Source organism: Strongylocentrotus purpuratus, unplaced genomic scaffold (assembly GCF_000002235.5).
Source record: "Strongylocentrotus purpuratus isolate Spur 01 unplaced genomic scaffold, Spur_5.0 spur5_scaffold_17, whole genome shotgun sequence".
Taxonomy (NCBI): domain Eukaryota; kingdom Metazoa; phylum Echinodermata; class Echinoidea; order Camarodonta; family Strongylocentrotidae; genus Strongylocentrotus; species Strongylocentrotus purpuratus.
The window spans coordinates 27,740,459-27,759,412 of NW_022145602.1; the positions used below are offsets into that span (position 1 = coordinate 27,740,459).

The 18,954-nt window shown below is 39.7% G+C and overlaps 2 protein-coding genes across 4 annotated transcripts; one reads left to right on the forward strand and one right to left on the reverse strand.

The window, feature by feature from the left end:
- Nucleotides 1-39: 39 nt before the first annotated feature.
- LOC115924971 (putative RNA polymerase II transcriptional coactivator) lies at nt 40-3,377 on the forward strand. Of its 3 annotated transcripts, XR_004064516.1 has the most exons (3): nt 40-1,641; nt 2,012-2,048; nt 2,488-3,377. XR_004064516.1 is itself a non-coding variant. In XM_030988028.1 (2 exons), exons 1-2 carry the CDS (start codon nt 1,444-1,446, stop codon nt 2,731-2,733), a joined length of 444 nt encoding a protein of 147 aa, XP_030843888.1. In that variant the 5' UTR covers nt 53-1,443; the 3' UTR covers nt 2,734-3,377. The 3 variants fall into 3 exon arrangements, 2 of the variants coding, with proteins under 2 accessions (XP_030843888.1, XP_030843887.1); XM_030988028.1 differs by lacking the exon at nt 2,012-2,048 and having other exon boundaries at nt 53-1,641; XM_030988027.1 differs by having other exon boundaries at nt 452-1,641; nt 2,012-3,377.
- Nucleotides 3,378-5,822: 2,445 nt separating this feature from the next.
- On the reverse strand, nt 5,823-8,732 carry LOC115924972. The gene is made up of 2 exons (XM_030988029.1): nt 7,563-8,732; nt 5,823-7,192 (listed from the first exon to the last, which is right to left on the reverse strand). The coding sequence occupies exons 1-2, from the start codon at nt 7,758-7,760 to the stop codon at nt 6,863-6,865; spliced, it is 528 nt and encodes a 175-aa protein (XP_030843889.1). The 5' UTR covers nt 7,761-8,732; the 3' UTR covers nt 5,823-6,862.
- Nucleotides 8,733-18,954: the final 10,222 nt, after the last annotated feature.

Consider the following 18,954-nt stretch of genomic DNA (forward strand, 5'->3'; position numbering starts at 1 on the left):
CACATGTCACATGCTGACCACGGATGTTCGTTGCTATGTACATCTCAATAACGGCCGGATCAAAACCAAGAGCCTTGCCAAGAGTATCTATATCCATGTTGCCTCCAGTAAGATGCGCCACTTTTTTCAAGATGTCATCGAAATCTTCTTTCTTTTCGGAATGACTCCTTCAAAGACATATACATACAATGATAATGATTATCCTGTATGTCGATTCATTTTCATGCAATTCAGTATTGATTTTCATGCAATTCAGTATTGAAACTATCGTGAAACTCGGCTAAGCCTACATGTACATTTTATAGTTGATTCTGTTTACTGAAGAGGACTTGGTAAGAGTTTTGAGAAATTAGCCGAAAATCACAAACAGTGAAAAGCTCTAAACATAGATATACGAATTTTGAACTAGACAGACATGAGGAAACAAATCAGGTCAACAAATTTGGCATTTATAGTTGTAAGCAGCTGTATAGGGCCTTTGAGGGAGTTTTTAATCCGGGGGGTATTAATCCCTTTTAATTACTTAATCCTTTTTAATGACTTCCATAAAACAATAGGGAAGAGGAAATGAAATTTAACGAGCTATTTCCGGTCAGGATGTGTGTTAATTAATGCAGGTATTTCCTGTCAGGATGTGTGTGAATTAATGCAGGTAGTTTTTTCATGGAAAGGGTGGCATCTGGGTCATAAAACTTGAATTATGAGGGTCTTTCCTCTGGAGGAAGTGTTTACATCATGAGTCATCATCATCATGGGAGAGGTCTGGGGATGGACGTGTTACTGGTAGGACGGGCAATGACCAAATGACCAAAACAATGGGCCTGTGCCAGGTATGTTGTTTGTACGCAGGTACGTATCCGAGCAATGAGAATGCGAGGATCTTTCTTGTTGGAGTGACGTCACCATTGTGCGTGCTTGTGATTGGATGAGGGAAAAGGAAGGGGTGACTGAGAGGGCGTAACCTAAGGGGTGAGGTAAGGTATAAACGTCGGAGGATTCGCACCATTTTATATCATAGACATCAGCGCTAAATTAGTGAATCATGCATGAGCCATTCATAGCTAATTAGCATTAATTAAAAGAACAATAGACTAATTAAGAGCTCCTTCCCGCATTTCCATCTTGAATTAGCAATTTTTCCTCTTTGATTGTCAGAAGAGCGGAAGTTTTCAGACGCTGCGAATGGATGATTTCAATTAATCGTCTTGCTTTTGATTGGTGAAAGAAGACCCATGCTTGGTGGTGATTGGGCAACTAATTAAAAGAGTGCGTTGTGATTAGTCGTGGGGTGTGGTGCATTGAGACGTGTAGTGAAGAGACTAAATATACACCAGGGTGGTGTTGAGATAAGGTATCACATTCAGCACTGAGCTATACAATTCGTACTTTGAAAGCATCTCTATAGCATATACCACACATAGGTCTAACTCTTCATATATAACCATGATGGCCACTCGCTCACCGAAAAAGTCTACCACTACAAAAGCCACCATCCACAACACTGTGTTAAACACGCCAAAGGTCAGGATGATACCAGAGAACAACGCCACCAATGTCTTACATCGGGCCAGTTTTTCAATGTCTCCGGTGGAGCAGAAGAAGCTCAAACCAGCAACCCCTCCTGAAATCTTGGCAATGAGGGTAAGTGTCCATAGTCAAGTAATATACTGATTTGTTTTACAAATTCAATATATCATGTTATGCTATGTGTTATTAATTTTGTTTGTAAACTTTTGTAATTCGGCTTAACGCCGCGATGAAAGTTTTCTTTGAAATAAACCATTTTGAATTGATTTGATTGAATTATATTATATGTATACTCTTTAATTTAAATGTTAATACTATACCTTACTGTCTTTGAAAATAAGAGTATCTTTGCATTAATAGAAGCATTGCAAGTGAACTGCGTGAGAGAAGTGAAGCATGCGTATGCATTCCAACAAACTCGATTTAAAACAATTATATTTATGGTGTTGTCTTCTTTTCTTCTTTTTTTGTTGTTGTATCATAGGCACAAGGTGACAGAAAATGTGAAAGTTGGATTACGGGTAAGGAAGAGGCGGGGTGTCATTTTAGTCAGGAGATAATTAATGTGGAAAAATGTAAATTTGAAGCAGGTTCGAAACCATTTCATTTGGGTGGGAAGCGTTTTGCTGTAGTCAAGAAATTCAGGGGAGTCCCATACGTGAACATTCGAGAATACTACAACACGAAAGGTACTAACAGGATGCTCCCGGGGCAGAAGGGTATCAATTTAACGGGAGAAAATTGGTGGAAATTGGTCAAGGCCAAATTTGAAATCAGCGATGCTGTCAGAGATTTGAGTAACGTGAAGAAATAGTTTTACAACTTGATGTTTTTGTTTGGGGTTTTGGTTTTTTGATAATACAACATAATAAACAAAAAGGAAGAATAAAAAAGAAATTAAAAAAAGTAGATAGTTCAAAAAATACCTGATTGACGCTCCTCCCTTTTTTCCGCGACCAGGATACAATCGCCGAAAATGAATCAAAAACTTTCAAGATCCTTGCTCACTGCAGATGGACAGCTATCTCCTTCACCACCACTCACACCAGAAGTCGCGATTATCGGATATTCTCCATCGAGACCCCCAGTTGTCCGCCAACTGCGGAGGCAGAATGCAGTCATAGAAGGAGTGACTACCCCAAGGGGAACAAGCAGACCTCCATCTCCATCATCCTCCTCGGGTCAGATGGAAGTAGACGTACCTGAAAAGGTCCTTAGAAGTCTCCAGAAACTTAGCAGAAAGCGAGGAGATGGAGGTGGCTGCGGAGGAGGAGGAGGAAGAGAAGGACGACAGACTAGACACAGATGTCAGATTGCAGGAGACGGTGACGATGGAGGCGAAAGACGACATACATTTTCCTGTAGCACCTGTCCTACACTGTAATAGCCGTCAAGGCACTTTCGGGTCTTATAAACGAGGCGGTGCATCAGTCGTGCACAGGATGCAGACTCAACTATCCTAGCCAGAAAGACCATGAGGACTGTATGTGGTTAGAGTGGTCAGACACGACAGACAAGTATTTCGATGAGGCCATCACCAAGCTCACCAAGGAACGATACTTTTGCATCGTTAAATTGGTTTACATCGTAATCGTGAATAAAATGTTTGAGGAGGAGTTGGACGCTTGCGTGCATGGAAGGAGCCACACATTTGTTCACAACGAACTGAAAAAGAAGGACGTTTTGTCAATCATCATGAGCAAACTAAAGGAGCTTTAACTGGAAATTTTAAAAAGTGGATTTCGTTTACCCTTTTAAAGTAATGTATCCACGTTGTTTGTTTTTAAACAAAAATTCTTTATAATGTATAGGTTAAATAAAAGTAGCAATGACGTTTGCGAATGAAAAAAAATAGAACATTACTTTTGTTGCATTCTCATATTTTCGTGCAAATAGTTTTCCCGCTTGCAACCAGATTGAAGTGTATGCTGAATGTCATTAGTGATGTGCACGTGGACGTGACGATTGGGTATTGGAAGAATACGTGGGAAAGATATACTCATACGAAGCATGAAACTGGTTTTAGTGGTGGTGAGAAACTATTTCGATTTGTCAAGAAAGAAGGTGCGATTGAGTTGTCGAGAAAACAAATAAAGCAATGACTGGAAAGTGATGTTACCTCGGTGTTACCTATACTATTCATCGTCCGTTGTGAGACGGAAATTTACGAGAAGTAGAGTCATAGCGTATGGGATAGTTGATGTATAGCAGATGGACTTGGCGGATTTGCCACTTGAAATGACATATGTAAAGGTAGCAATAGGAAAATGATTAGACGTTATAATTTTGACAAGACACTGTAATTCGTGTCTTCGCGTAACGTCTCTTTCAATTATGCGATTAATTTACCTACTTGAGACAATGATCAGCAGTCTGATTTTTTTTTATAAGCAGTTGACACGAATTAGTTCTCTCTTTTATTACAAATGTAAACAAATAATGATCAACCTTTTTGCACTTTTATTTATGCTATGGCGTCATTGGTTTTCTTGAGACAAGTACATGTATTTGTCTCTTGTAATGTCTATTCAGTGTAGACACAAAGCGCGTATTGATACCAAAAAGAAGAAAAAAAAAGCGATAACAAATACCAATTGAGAACAAATACAGGTTATAACAGGTTATGGAATCGCTAACTGCAAATGATTTTTTTTTTAACAGAAACATAAATAATGTGTACGACAAAACGGCAGAGTAATTTTAAGTCTATAGACGTTATGATATTCGTATGACATACTTATATTTAATTACGTCTTGCTTTACGTTCTGCCTTATAAAGAACTTTCAAACTATGGAAACTTGTGAACCCACAGTTGATTGATTTATTATTAAATTGTTGACCACTATCTTTTGGACAAAACAAAATCAATTTCACAAACCAATAAGTTTTTGTTTTCACTTTGAAAAATTGATGCAAAAAAAAAGTGTTTACGCCTGTTCGCTTTTTTTAAAAATTTGTTTTAAAAATTTTGTTTTAACTTTTTTTTCAAGACGTTATTTATTTTTCTTTAAAAAAGTGTTATGACTTTTTCTTTATAAGATTTTTTGGTTCTACATCAAGACTTCAAAGGGGGAGGGGGAGAATGATCGACTCGTGCAAAACAATCTTATAAAGAAAAAGTCATAACACTTTTTTAAAGAAAAATAAATAACGTCTTGAAAAAAAAAGTTAAAACAAAATTTTTAAAACAAATTTTTAAAAAAAGCGAACAGGCGTAAACACTTTTTTTTGCATCAATTTTTCAAAGTGAAAACAAAAACTTATTGGTTTGTGAAATTGATTTTGTTTTGTCCAAAAGATAGTGGTCAACAATTTAATAATAAATCAATCAACTGTGGGTTCACAAGTTTCCATAGTTTGAAAGTTCTTTATAAGGCAGAACGTAAAGCAAGACGTAATTAAATATAAGTATGTCATACGAATATCATAACGTCTATAGACTTAAAATTACTCTGCCGTTTTGTCGTACACATTATTTATGTTTCTGTTAAAAAAAAAATCATTTGCAGTTAGCGATTCCATAACCTGTTATAACCTGTATTTGTTCTCAATTGGTATTTGTTATCGCTTTTTTTTTTCTTCTTTTTGGTATCAATACGCGCTTTGTGTCTACACTGAATAGACATTACAAGAGACAAATACATGTACTTGTCTCAAGAAAACCAATGACGCCATAGCATAAATAAAAGTGCAAAAAGGTTGATCATTATTTGTTTACATTTGTAATAAAAGAGAGAACTAATTCGTGTCAACTGCTTATAAAAAAAAAATCAGACTGCTGATCATTGTCTCAAGTAGGTAAATTAATCGCATAATTGAAAGAGACGTTACGCGAAGACACGAATTACAGTGTCTTGTCAAAATTATAACGTCTAATCATTTTCCTATTGCTACCTTTACATATGTCATTTCAAGTGGCAAATCCGCCAAGTCCATCTGCTATACATCAACTATCCCATACGCTATGACTCTACTTCTCGTAAATTTCCGTCTCACAACGGACGATGAATAGTATAGGTAACACCGAGGTAACATCACTTTCCAGTCATTGCTTTATTTGTTTTCTCGACAACTCAATCGCACCTTCTTTCTTGACAAATCGAAATAGTTTCTCACCACCACTAAAACCAGTTTCATGCTTCGTATGAGTATATCTTTCCCACGTATTCTTCCAATACCCAATCGTCACGTCCACGTGCACATCACTAATGACATTCAGCATACACTTCAATCTGGTTGCAAGCGGGAAAACTATTTGCACGAAAATATGAGAATGCAACAAAAGTAATGTTCTATTTTTTTTCATTCGCAAACGTCATTGCTACTTTTATTTAACCTATACATTATAAAGAATTTTTGTTTAAAAAACAAACAACGTGGATACATTACTTCAAAAGGGTAAACGAAATCCACTTTTTAAAATTTCCGGTTAAAGCTCCTTTAGTTTGCTCATGATGATTGACAAAACGTCCTTCTTTTTCAGTTCGTTGTGAACAAATGTGTGGCTCCTTCCATGCACGCAAGCGTCCAACTCCTCCTCAAACATTTTATTCACGATTACGATGTAAACCAATTTAACGATGCAAAAGTATCGTTCCTTGGTGAGCTTGGTGATGGCCTCATCGAAATACTTGTCTGTCGTGTCTGACCACTCTAACCACATACAGTCCTCATGGTCTTTCTGGCTAGGATAGTTGAGTCTGCATCCTGTGCACGACTGATGCACCGCCTCGTTTATAAGACCCGAAAGTGCCTTGACGGCTATTACAGTGTAGGACAGGTGCTACAGGAAAATGTATGTCGTCTTTCGCCTCCATCGTCACCGTCTCCTGCAATCTGACATCTGTGTCTAGTCTGTCGTCCTTCTCTTCCTCCTCCTCCTCCGCAGCCACCTCCATCTCCTCGCTTTCTGCTAAGTTTCTGGAGACTTCTAAGGACCTTTTCAGGTACGTCTACTTCCATCTGACCCGAGGAGGATGATGGAGATGGAGGTCTGCTTGTTCCCCTTGGGGTAGTCACTCCTTCTATGACTGCATTCTGCCTCCGCAGTTGGCGGACAACTGGGGGTCTCGATGGAGAATATCCGATAATCGCGACTTCTGGTGTGAGTGGTGGTGAAGGAGATAGCTGTCCATCTGCAGTGAGCAAGGATCTTGAAAGTTTTTGATTCATTTTCGGCGATTGTATCCTGGTCGCGGAAAAAAGGGAGGAGCGTCAATCAGGTATTTTTTGAACTATCTACTTTTTTTAATTTCTTTTTTATTCTTCCTTTTTGTTTATTATGTTGTATTATCAAAAAACCAAAACCCCAAACAAAAACATCAAGTTGTAAAACTATTTCTTCACGTTACTCAAATCTCTGACAGCATCGCTGATTTCAAATTTGGCCTTGACCAATTTCCACCAATTTTCTCCCGTTAAATTGATACCCTTCTGCCCCGGGAGCATCCTGTTAGTACCTTTCGTGTTGTAGTATTCTCGAATGTTCACGTATGGGACTCCCCTGAATTTCTTGACTACAGCAAAACGCTTCCCACCCAAATGAAATGGTTTCGAACCTGCTTCAAATTTACATTTTTCCACATTAATTATCTCCTGACTAAAATGACACCCCGCCTCTTCCTTACCCGTAATCCAACTTTCACATTTTCTGTCACCTTGTGCCTATGATACAACAACAAAAAAAGAAGAAAAGAAGACAACACCATAAATATAATTGTTTTAAATCGAGTTTGTTGGAATGCATACGCATGCTTCACTTCTCTCACGCAGTTCACTTGCAATGCTTCTATTAATGCAAAGATACTCTTATTTTCAAAGACAGTAAGGTATAGTATTAACATTTAAATTAAAGAGTATACATATAATATAATTCAATCAAATCAATTCAAAATGGTTTATTTCAAAGAAAACTTTCATCGCGGCGTTAAGCCGAATTACAAAAGTTTACAAACAAAATTAATAACACATAGCATAACATGATATATTGAATTTGTAAAACAAATCAGTATATTACTTGACTATGGACACTTACCCTCATTGCCAAGATTGCAGGAGGGGTTGCTGGTTTGAGCTTCTTCTGCTCCACCGGAGACATTGAAAAACTGGCCCGATGTAAGACATTGGTGGCATTGTTCTCTGGTATCATCCTGACCTTTGGCGTGTTTAACACAGTGTTGTGGATGGTGGCTGTTGTAGTGGTAGACTTTTTCGGTGAGCGAGTGGCCATCATGGTTATATATGAAGAGTTAGACCTATGTGTGGTATATGCTATAGAGATGCTTTCAAAGTACGAATTGTATAGCTCAGTGCTGAATGTGATACCTTATCTCAACACCACCCTGGTGTATATTTAGTCTCTTCACTACACGTCTCAATGCACCACACCCCACGACTAATCACAACGCACTCTTTTAATTAGTTGCCCAATCACCACCAAGCATGGGTCTTCTTTCACCAATCAAAAGCAAGACGATTAATTGAAATCATCCATTCGCAGCGTCTGAAAACTTCCGCTCTTCTGACAATCAAAGAGGAAAAATTGCTAATTCAAGATGGAAATGCGGGAAGGAGCTCTTAATTAGTCTATTGTTCTTTTAATTAATGCTAATTAGCTATGAATGGCTCATGCATGATTCACTAATTTAGCGCTGATGTCTATGATATAAAATGGTGCGAATCCTCCGACGTTTATACCTTACCTCACCCCTTAGGTTACGCCCTCTCAGTCACCCCTTCCTTTTCCCTCATCCAATCACAAGCACGCACAATGGTGACGTCACTCCAACAAGAAAGATCCTCGCATTCTCATTGCTCGGATACGTACCTGCGTACAAACAACATACCTGGCACAGGCCCATTGTTTTGGTCATTTGGTCATTGCCCGTCCTACCAGTAACACGTCCATCCCCAGACCTCTCCCATGATGATGATGACTCATGATGTAAACACTTCCTCCAGAGGAAAGACCCTCATAATTCAAGTTTTATGACCCAGATGCCACCCTTTCCATGAAAAAACTACCTGCATTAATTCACACACATCCTGACAGGAAATACCTGCATTAATTAACACACATCCTGACCGGAAATAGCTCGTTAAATTTCATTTCCTCTTCCCTATTGTTTTATGGAAGTCATTAAAAAGGATTAAGTAATTAAAAGGGATTAATACCCCCCGGATTAAAAACTCCCTCAAAGGCCCTATACAGCTGCTGTTGTAGTTAATGCTGACACTCCTATCTCGGAGCTACTCTTAAGATATCGACACTAACTTAATTCAATTAGTCAATCTTTAGGTTGTCTTAAAAGCCTTTTTAGATTTCAGAAAGTAGAGGAGGAGTAGGAAGAGGAGGAAGAAGAAGAAGAAAAAAGAAGTAGTATATATATATATATATATAAGAACACGAATAAATACTACAATATTATACAAATAATACACAGCAGTGAGGGCATTAGTAAGAATTACCCACACAAGTTACCATTGGGAAAAGTCTAACACGTCCGAGGCGATAGCCGAGCGTGTTCGGACTGTTTCGAAGGTACCGAGTGTGGGTTATTTTACAAATGCCCGAACAAAATGATGTGTATTATTTGTTTTTAATATAAAGATGATGTTTTATTTGTTTTTTTATTAAAAAGATGTTTCCTAATATGATTTTACTAATGACCGGTCATTAGTATTTGCTAAATAAATGACTGGTCATTAGTAAAATTACTTGTTAGGCAAAATAAATGCCTGGTCACGTGTACACTCTCAACCAATCATTTAATTAGGATCCGCTTCATCATCTTATAATAAAGAATAACAGCGAAAACAAGATCAAGAGAACAAGAACAAGAAGAATACAAATTAGAATGTCAGTAAGCTCAGTGGCTCGAATTTGTCGACAAGCCTCCTATGTGAATTCGGGCCATAATGTTTCAAAGATATGGAAAACATAATCAGTATTACTTACTTACGTTTGCGCTTCGGTCCGGGGTTGGACTCCACATCTCCAGCCCTCATGAGCAGAGTTTGTGTGATATGAGGTTTATCGGCTTCTTTAACGTCTAGGGATCGCGAGGGCTGAGTGGTAGATGAAATTTCCACTGTGGTGGCCGCCTGCAAGAAGATAACATTAGTATTGTTTAATATTATTATTACTATTGTTATTATCATTACTATTACTGTTATTATAATCATTATTATTATCATTACTATTACTGTTATTATAATCATTATTATTATCATTACTATTACTGTTATTATAATCATTATTATTATCAATATTTGTATTATTATTACTACTTTTATTAATCTATTATAATTGTCATCATTGTCACTTTGAAAATGCAAAATGACATACATAGTTATTTAATTTATCACTATTGTTGTGTGTGTCTTGGGATCCCTATTAAGAGAGATAAGTGTTTAATTGAAAAAAGAACTTCAGTAGTAGTAGCACTTTAATTTCATTAGGCAGAGACAAAATCAAGAAAACGGTGAAGAAAAACAAAATAATATAGACGCCGGGAACAAAACATATAACTAAATATAATACCCCGCTACTATTCATGTTAAATGAATTGTACAGAATATCAAGCAATAACACTAAATAATGAAATTAAAAAAAATAATAGTACCAATTAATAAAAAAATCTAATCAGTTCAATTGCTCTACAAAATGGCTCAAGTTTGGTGGGAATCGATCAATCGGTTCTTGAGATAACGCGATCACGAAAACGGGGCGTACAGAAGTACTGACGAACAACCCGAAAACATAATGCTTCCAAACACGTTTATGAATATTTCAGAATATGTCTTAGAGAGAAAAGTCTGCTGAAAAAAAATCTTTGGGATGATATTGTAAAACAAATCTTATGAATGCATGCTTTAAAGCCTACATGTATTATTGCTTGATATTTCTAAAATATTTGGTGTATGCATATCCCTCCCCTCCCAGCTATCTCTCTCTCTCTCTCCCACTCTTCCTCTCTCACTCTCTCTAATATAGTACGTTTAAATATGTATAACATTCTTTTTCCTATGTCTCTTCGCCTTTGGGTCTCTAAATAGTCAACTAGATTGATGCCTTTTATGATCTTTATTGTGATTTTGTATTTGACAAAATAATAAGAACACGTGCGACAACCGAAACAACTTTCCTAAGAACCATAATGAAAATAAATACAAGGTAGGCCTATATCCTCATTTTACTGGTTAGTTCAATGAAAGAAAACAGCGAAAACATCATAATGCAAGGATCAAATTTAAATGACCTTATTCAACCCATGAAGTCCCGATTCCATTATGTGCAATAAATTCATTCACATGGTCTTGCGCCATCTCGCGTCCGCATGACATGTACATTCGGGGATTCCCCATTTAAAGAGGGTCACGCGCCGGTAGTAAATGGAAATCTCCGTTTGCTGATGCTGAAAAATAGTTGATGCACACGTACGAAATCACGTCTAGATCTAGTCGAAAGTATATTGAGGATCAGCGAAATGCCCCGGTAAAAATCGCGTTGATCCTGTGAAAACGTATCTTCAAGTTAAAGTTTATCTTCCTCAATCCTCATTACAATAACAAAAAATGTATCACAAAAAGCAGCAATCATTATGGTAGGTTCCCACTGCCGATCAAACCAACCCGACCAAGCCCAATCAAGCCCGATCACCCATTTTCCCCCGACCAATCCCGACCCCATGCCTAAACACAAGCTCTTCCCGACTGCTATTCGACCGTTGACGACCCACATTCGACCATTCACGACTCTTGCACGACGTATAGTCGACCACCACTTTGATCTCTTCTCGATCATTCCGATCTACATACAATCCCAACGCGATCCCTACTAGACCAACTAGACGTACACACGATCTCTACACAATCTCGACGCGATCAGTTCGACCTGTTCGAACAGGCCGAATCCAAGATGACTCGTGAAATGAGTGGTTGCACAAAATTTTATCGTCAGCTGATGGTACAGTACTCATTTTTGATCAGCGTTCAGTTCATCTCAGACACTCAAGAGATGTAAATCAAACAGTTACAGTTGTGGGCCGTGGCGGAACAAGGGGGGGGGGGGGGGGGTTGGCCCGGGGGCCCGGCCCCCTGGCAACAAAAACAAAGAATATGTGCTAAAGAAAGCAAGACAAAAAGTCTTCCTTCCCCCCCCCCCCCCCCCCCCCCAAGCCACTGAACGAAATATCTGACGACGTAAGTTTCCAATTTCCGGCCCCTTCCCCCTCAAAAAAATTGGCTCATCTGACAGTAATTTCATGCTTAAAACTCCTGACGCCAATTAATGGCCTGCCAGTGTCACAAATAAGGTATCAAAATATGTTCATCTGACCGTAATTAAATGCCTAAAATCCCTGAGCTTCTGGGGGCTCCGCTCCCTGGAACCCACGCCAATTCGTGACCTGCCAGTTTCACAAATAAGGTATAAAAATATGCTCATCTGACGATAGCTTAGTGTATAAAACCCCTGAGCTTATGGGGGCTCCGCCCCTTGGACCCCACACCAATTTGTGTCCTGCCAGTGTCACATATAAGGTATTAAAATATGTTCATCTGACCTTAATTAAATGCCTAAAATCCCTGAGCTTCTGGGGGCTCCGCCCCATGGAACCCACGCCAATTCGTGACCTGCCAGTGTCACAAATAAGGTATTAAAATATGCTCATCTGACAGTAATTAAATGCCTAGTTCCCCCGAGCTTCTGGGGGCTCCATTCCTTGACCCCCGCAAAAAAACGTTCAGCGGGGCCTGCATGTAAGAGTGGGGTGATGGGGATTTTTTGTCTACCCCTCCCCCAAACGTTTTTGCCACTGCCGGTGTCACAATTACGTACCAATATTTGGCTCGCATACGCAGGGGCGGCCGAGCGACTTCCAAAGTGGGGGGGGGGGGGCACCAAGAAAAAGGGGCACCTACAAAGGGAAATCTCAAAGCAAAAATATACAATTTTTTAGACATTGATATATAGGGTCTACACCTACATTGTGATTACAATTATCAGGGAAGATTTCAATATATGTTTCACTTTATACACCATGAAAGATATTGTTTAAGCATCATGCTTTGCAGTTGGGTTTGATTGTCAAAAAAAATGTTTGCGAGCGAGCGAAGCGAGCGATAAACATTTTTAAGATGTGTGAGGTCGCAGTGCGAAAAATTACATCTTATAAAGAGGAAAAACCGGATCCTAATGGGGTTATAAGCAAATTCTCATAACGGAAGACTAAAAACATCTCTGATAAGTAACATAAGTATATCATCCATAGATGAGTGCGAGCGTAGCGAGCGAGCTTTGTGGAAAATAGCTCTTAGTCGCTTGAATTGGCTAGGGCGCGTTTAATGATGAGAGGAAAAGGGGACACTTTTAGGAAAGAAAAGGAGCATGTGCAAAAGTACAAAGAGTAATTATCAGAGGTGAAAATGGGGCACTTCTTACACCTTCAAAAAGAGGCACTCGCCAGGGATGAAAAAAGTCAGTCATGAGAATAGGAAATGGGCATTTGTCGACAGAAAAGGGGACCTCATCAGATTTTGATAGGGGCATTTATAAGATATTATTATATATTGTTTAAAGGGAAACTATCACAGGTGAAGAGAGGCACTTATCGCACCGGAAAAGGGGCAATGACCAGATATTAAAATGGGCACTTATGTGAATGAAAAAGGGGCACTTGTAATAAAGGAAAATGAGCATTAGTTAAAAGAAAATGAGCACCAATTAGATTTTAAAGGGGCATTTATCGGAGGCGAAGGGGGCACTTATCTGAAGTGAAAAGGAGTAACTTCTCGTACCTGAAAAGGGTCATTTGCCAGAGAAGGGGCACTTATGAGAAGGGAAGGGGCTATTTTTAATGGGGCACTTATTATTAGGAAAAGGGGCACTTATTAGAAGGGGAAAAGGGCACATGTGAAAATATAAGGTGCGCTTATCCGAGTTAAAATGGGATGAGTTATTAAAAGGGGAAGGGGCATTTCTTACCAAGGAAAAGGGGCACTTGTCAAAGTAAAAGAGGCACGTATCTCTCAGATTTAAATATGACAATTACCAGAGGTGAAGGGGGCACTTAACAAAAGCGAAACGAGGCACTTCTCGTACCTTACTAGGGCACTTACTAGAGATTAAAAAGGGCACTTATGAGAATGGAAAATGGACACTTATTTCAAAGGAAAATGGGAACTTGTCGAAGGAAAAGGGGCACGTGTCCAAATAAAAAGGGCACTTAGCAGAGTTGAAAAGGGGAAGGGGGGCTTGTTGAAGTAAAAGGGGCACTAGTCCTATGTAAAAAGGGGCACTTCTTAAAAATGTAAAGGGGCACTTTTCGGGTGATTGAAAAAGTGGAGGGGGGCACTGTGCCCCCCTCCCCCCCCCCCCCTGGGAGGGCCGCCTCTGCCGGTACGAAGAAAATGTGATTAGATCAGCACGTAAAAGTGTCCTTGGTTGAGTTGCGATCGGAAAGATCGAGTGCGGTCGAGAAGTGATCGAGAAGCAGTCGAGAAGTGAGCGAGTTCGGTCGAGTAACTGATTAGGGCAGACATCTTCCGATTGTGAAGCGGTTGAGTTGTTGATCGAGTTGATCGGGAACCAATCGTGTAGAAGTTGTGTATAAATCGAGATGATCGGGTAGTGATCGGCGGAAAAAATCCAACCCGACCAAACTAGACCTCTATACGATCGATTCCCGATTAGCTCGACCTCTACTCGACCAATACACGATCGCTGTACGATCGCTTGCCTTCTCGACCCCTACACGATATTTTTTGACATGCCAAAGATTATCGTGTAGGAAGCCAGATTTGATACCGATCAAGGTAGACCGACCCCGATCAAGGTAGACCGACCCCGATCGCCCTTGCCGACCGAGCCCGACCAGGCCAAAATAGCTTGATCGGGCTTGGTCGGGTTGGTTTGATCGGCAGTGGGAACCTACCATTATAAAAAGTGGCATAAAAAATGCAACTAAGAACATTTAATAATACTAACATTGTCTATATATCATTACATCATACTCGAAAACAAGGGATAACATTAAATAAAAATGTGGAGGGGCACCATAGGCGGGTCAATTTCGCTATTCATAAGGACCGCTATTCATAAGGTCCGCTATTCATAAGGTCCACTATTCATAAGGACCGCTATTCATAAGGTCCGCTTTTCATAATTGGAGAAAAGGGTCATTATTCATAAGGGTCATTATTCAGAAGGACCGCTATTCATAATCAAAGAAGAGGGTCGGTATTCATAATAGGAGAAGAGGGTCGCTATTCATAATACGACATGAGGGTCGCTATTCATAAGGGTCCCTATTCATAATATTACAAAAGGGTCGGTATTCATAACACAGAAAGAGGGTCGCTATTCATAATACGAAATGAGGGTCGCTATTCATAATACGAAATGAGGGTCGCTATTCATAATGGAAAATGAGGGTCGCTATTCATAAGGGTCATTATTCATAAGGGTCATTATTCATAATCAACGAAAAGGGTCGCTATTCATAATAGGAGAAGAGGGTCGCTATTCATAATAGGAGAAGAGGGTCGCTATTCATAATACGACATGAGGGTCGCTATTCATAATAGGAGAAGAGGGTCGCTGTTTATAATAGGAGAAGAGGGTCGCTATTCATAATAGGAGAAGAGGGTCGCTATTCAATAGGAGTAGGGGGTCGCTATTCATAAAAGGAGAAGGGGGTCGCTATTCATAATACGACATGAGGGTCGCTATTCATAATAAGAGAAGAGGGTTGCTATTCATAATAGGACATGAGGGTCGCTATTCATAATAGAAGAGGGTCGCTATTCATAATAGGAGAAGAGGGTCGCTATTCATAATAGGAAATGAGGGTCGCTATTCATAATACGACATGAGGGTCGCTATTCATAATAGGAGAAGAGGGTCGCTATTCATAATACGAAATGAGGTTCGCTATTCATAATAGGAGTAGGGGGTCGCTATTCATAATACGAAATGAGGGTCGCTATTCATAATAGGAGAAGAGGGTCGCTATTCATAATAGGAGTAGGGGTCGCTATTCATAATAGGAGAAGAGGGTCGCTATTCATAATAGGAAATGAGGGTCGCTATTCATAATATGAGAAGAGGGTCGCTATTCATAATAGGAGTAGGGGTCGCTATTCATAATATAAGAAGAGGGTCGCTATTCATAATACGACATGAGGGTCGCTATTCATAATAGGAGACGAGGGTTGCTATTCATAATAGGAGTGGGGGTCGCTATTCATAATAGGAGAAGAGGGTTGCTATTCATAATAGGAGTGGAGGTCGCTATTCATAATAGGAGAAAGAGGGTCGCTATACATAATAGGAAATCAGGGTCGCTATTCATAATAGGAGAACAGGGTCGCTATTTATAATGTTGACGAGAGGGTCGCTATCCATAATACCGAAAAAGTCAAAATGACATAAGCAATAAACTAAATGTTAATAAGAAAGCGACATACTGGATAGAGGACACCCCATGGCTACAGCGTAGGCCGGGGGGGGGGGGGGGTAGGCCACATGGTCCCAAACATTTGAAGAAAATATTTATTGAAAACTCACATTTCTGAAGAAAGAAAGGTGTGCCTAAATAATGAACTTGTCCCATCATTCTGGTCAACAGCCCCCCCCCCCCCCATCCAATTCAGCCCGACCACGCTGCGCCATTCGGCCCACCCTCCCGGCAGTATTCCCTTGGTACATGTACATATTAGCGACAATTCTCGTCCAAGTTGTTCATAGATGGCTTGGCCTGTGTGTGTTTAAGGGTGGGGGGCGGTGGGGTTGTATCAGTGTTGCCTTCAAGGGGTTGATCTATCATGTATCTTATCCTCAGCAAAGAAAAAAAGCGACAGAGAGGGAGTTGTAGGGACTAAAGTTATATACCATATTTAAGCTTTTCGTAAATATACAATGTCGCACGACATATTTTCCATATAAGTAAGGAAGTTGGATATTCAGAATCAGATACGATTTTGTTTTACCGTAAGACATTATGCGAACGGTTGCATCCCCTGTATTGTGTATTTTTAAAAATATTTTACTTTTTAGCTTTGATAATTATAGACATCCCCATAATCTAGCTAAAATATATTTCCCCCGCTACAGCGGTGAAAACAAGAAGGAAAACACACATAATCCTATCGTCATTTGTCCCGCTCGTGGGAAATCTTGCCCCACCACCCTGCCCCCAGGGGCGTCGCTAGACCTTTTTCAGTGGGGGGGGGGGGGGGTGTAGAGGCCAACGATTACCGACAAAACTAGCGACCAATTACCGACAAAATTACATGTCCAATATCTACAAATTTAACCCTATAAACCCGGGGCCGAAGGCTAAATTGTTTTTCCTATGGACTATCTATAGTACTAGCATATGCGCAAATGGTCATTTTCCTCGACGACATAAATATACGAATTATTTCGTCAACTTAGTCAGCATGATAGCTGATATATTTTAATGCAGGCGCGGAGCTAGGATCTTATTTTAGGGAGGGCGGTAGTGAGCAAGCGAATCACTTAAAGAGCGCTCATTAGGGGGTGTGGGTGATAGGCCTCTAAATTATTAGGAAAAGAAGACGATTTATTGTACCTTTCTCGACTGTTAGTCCTTGTCTGAATGAAGTTCCCCCCCCCCCCTCCCGCGCGAAGCGTGAAAGCTTTGACGTTTCATTAAATTATTATGAAAAGAAGACGATTTGCTGAACCGTTCTCTACTGTTAATCTTTGTCTGAATTCAGTTTCTCCCCCTCCCGCGTAAGTTTTGGCGTTTCATTAAATTATTAGCGAAAGTCGACGATTCGTTGAATTGCTCGACTCTTAATGCTTGTCTGAATGAACTTTCCCCTCCGCGCGAAACGCGAAAATTTTGACGTTTCATTAAATTATTAGAGAAAGAAGACAATTCGTTGTATCGTTCTCGACTCGTGTAAATGAAGTTTTATGAATAGCGACCCTCTTCTCCTATTATGAATAGCGACCCTCTTCTCCTATTATAAATAGCGACCCCTACTCCTATTATGAATAGCGACCCTCTTCTCCTATTATGAATAGCGACCCTCTTCTCCTATTATGAAGATCGACCCTCTTCTCCTATTATGAATAGCGAACCTCTTCTCCTATTATGAATAGCGACCCTCTTCTCCTATTATGAATAGCGACCCTCATTTCGTATTATGAATAGCGACCCTCTTCTCCTATTATGAATAGCGACCCTCTTCTCCTATTATGAATAGCGACCCTCTTCTCCTATTATGAATAGCGACCCTCTTCTCCTATTATGAATAGCGACCCTCATTTCGTATTATGAATAGCGACCCTCTTCTCCTATTATGAATAGCGACCCTCTTCTCCTATTATGAATAGCGACCCTCTTCTCCTATTATGAATAGCGACCCTCTTCTCCTATTATGAATAGCGACCCTCTTCTCCTATTATGAATAGCGACCCTCATTTCGTATTATGAATAGCGACCCTCTTCTCCTATTATGAATAGCGACCCTCTTCTCCTATTATGAATAGCGACCCTCTTCTCCTATTATGAATAGCAACCCTCATTTCGTATTATGAATAGCGACCCTCTTCTCCTATTATGAATAGCGACCCTCTTCTCCTATTATGAATAGTAGCGATCGACCCTCTTCTCCTATTATGAATAGCGACCCTCTTCTCCTATTATGAATAGCGACCCTCATTTCGTATTATGAATAGCGACCCTCTTCTCCTATTATGAATAGCGACCCTCTTCTCCTATTATGAATAGCGACCCTCTTCTCCTATTATGAATAGCGACCCTCTTCTCCTATTATGAATAGCGACCCTCATTTCGTATTATGAATAGCGACCCTCTTCCCGTGTTTTGAATGGCGACCCTTATAAGTAATGAACCTTATTTCGTATTATGAATAGCGACCCTCTTCTCCTATTATGAATAGCGACCCTCATTTCGTATTATGAATAGCGGTCCTTATGATTAATGACCCTTAATATGAATTATGAATAGCGACCTTCATCTCACGTTATGAATAGCGGTCCTTATGATTAACGAACCTTATTTCTTTATGAATAGCGACCCTCTTTTGCCATTATGAATATAGCGGACCAGGAAGTACGGGAATTTACACGTTATGAATAACGGTCCTTATGAATAGCGGACCTTATGAATAGCGGTCCTTATGAATAGCGAATAGGGTCTAGACCCCCCATAGGCCACTACTGCACTAGGGCACTAGACTTTCGAAGAAGAACCTATAGCCTTTATACTAGGTCTAGATCTATGTCGTTAACCTTTGAAGATAATCTGCAGTTCACTCCTTTTTAAACATGTTAAATAATCAAATAACATCAGGGGTCAATCTATGGTCAGGTGGTCGGTGACGTATGGAAAAGAATAGCAGTTTACGATTTAAAGAGAACATGAAAC

Coding starts and splice junctions, on each gene's coding strand:
- LOC115924971 (XM_030988027.1), top strand. CDS start 1,444: ATGATGGCCACTCGCTCACCGAAAAAGTCTACCACTACAAAAGCCACC. Junction 1,642..2,011: donor CTGAAATCTTGGCAATGAGG/GTAAGTGTCCAT, acceptor GTTGTATCATAG/GCACAAGGTGACAGAAAATG.
- LOC115924972 (XM_030988029.1), bottom strand. CDS start 7,760: ATGATGGCCACTCGCTCACCGAAAAAGTCTACCACTACAACAGCCACC. Junction 7,193..7,562: donor CTGCAATCTTGGCAATGAGG/GTAAGTGTCCAT, acceptor GTTGTATCATAG/GCACAAGGTGACAGAAAATG.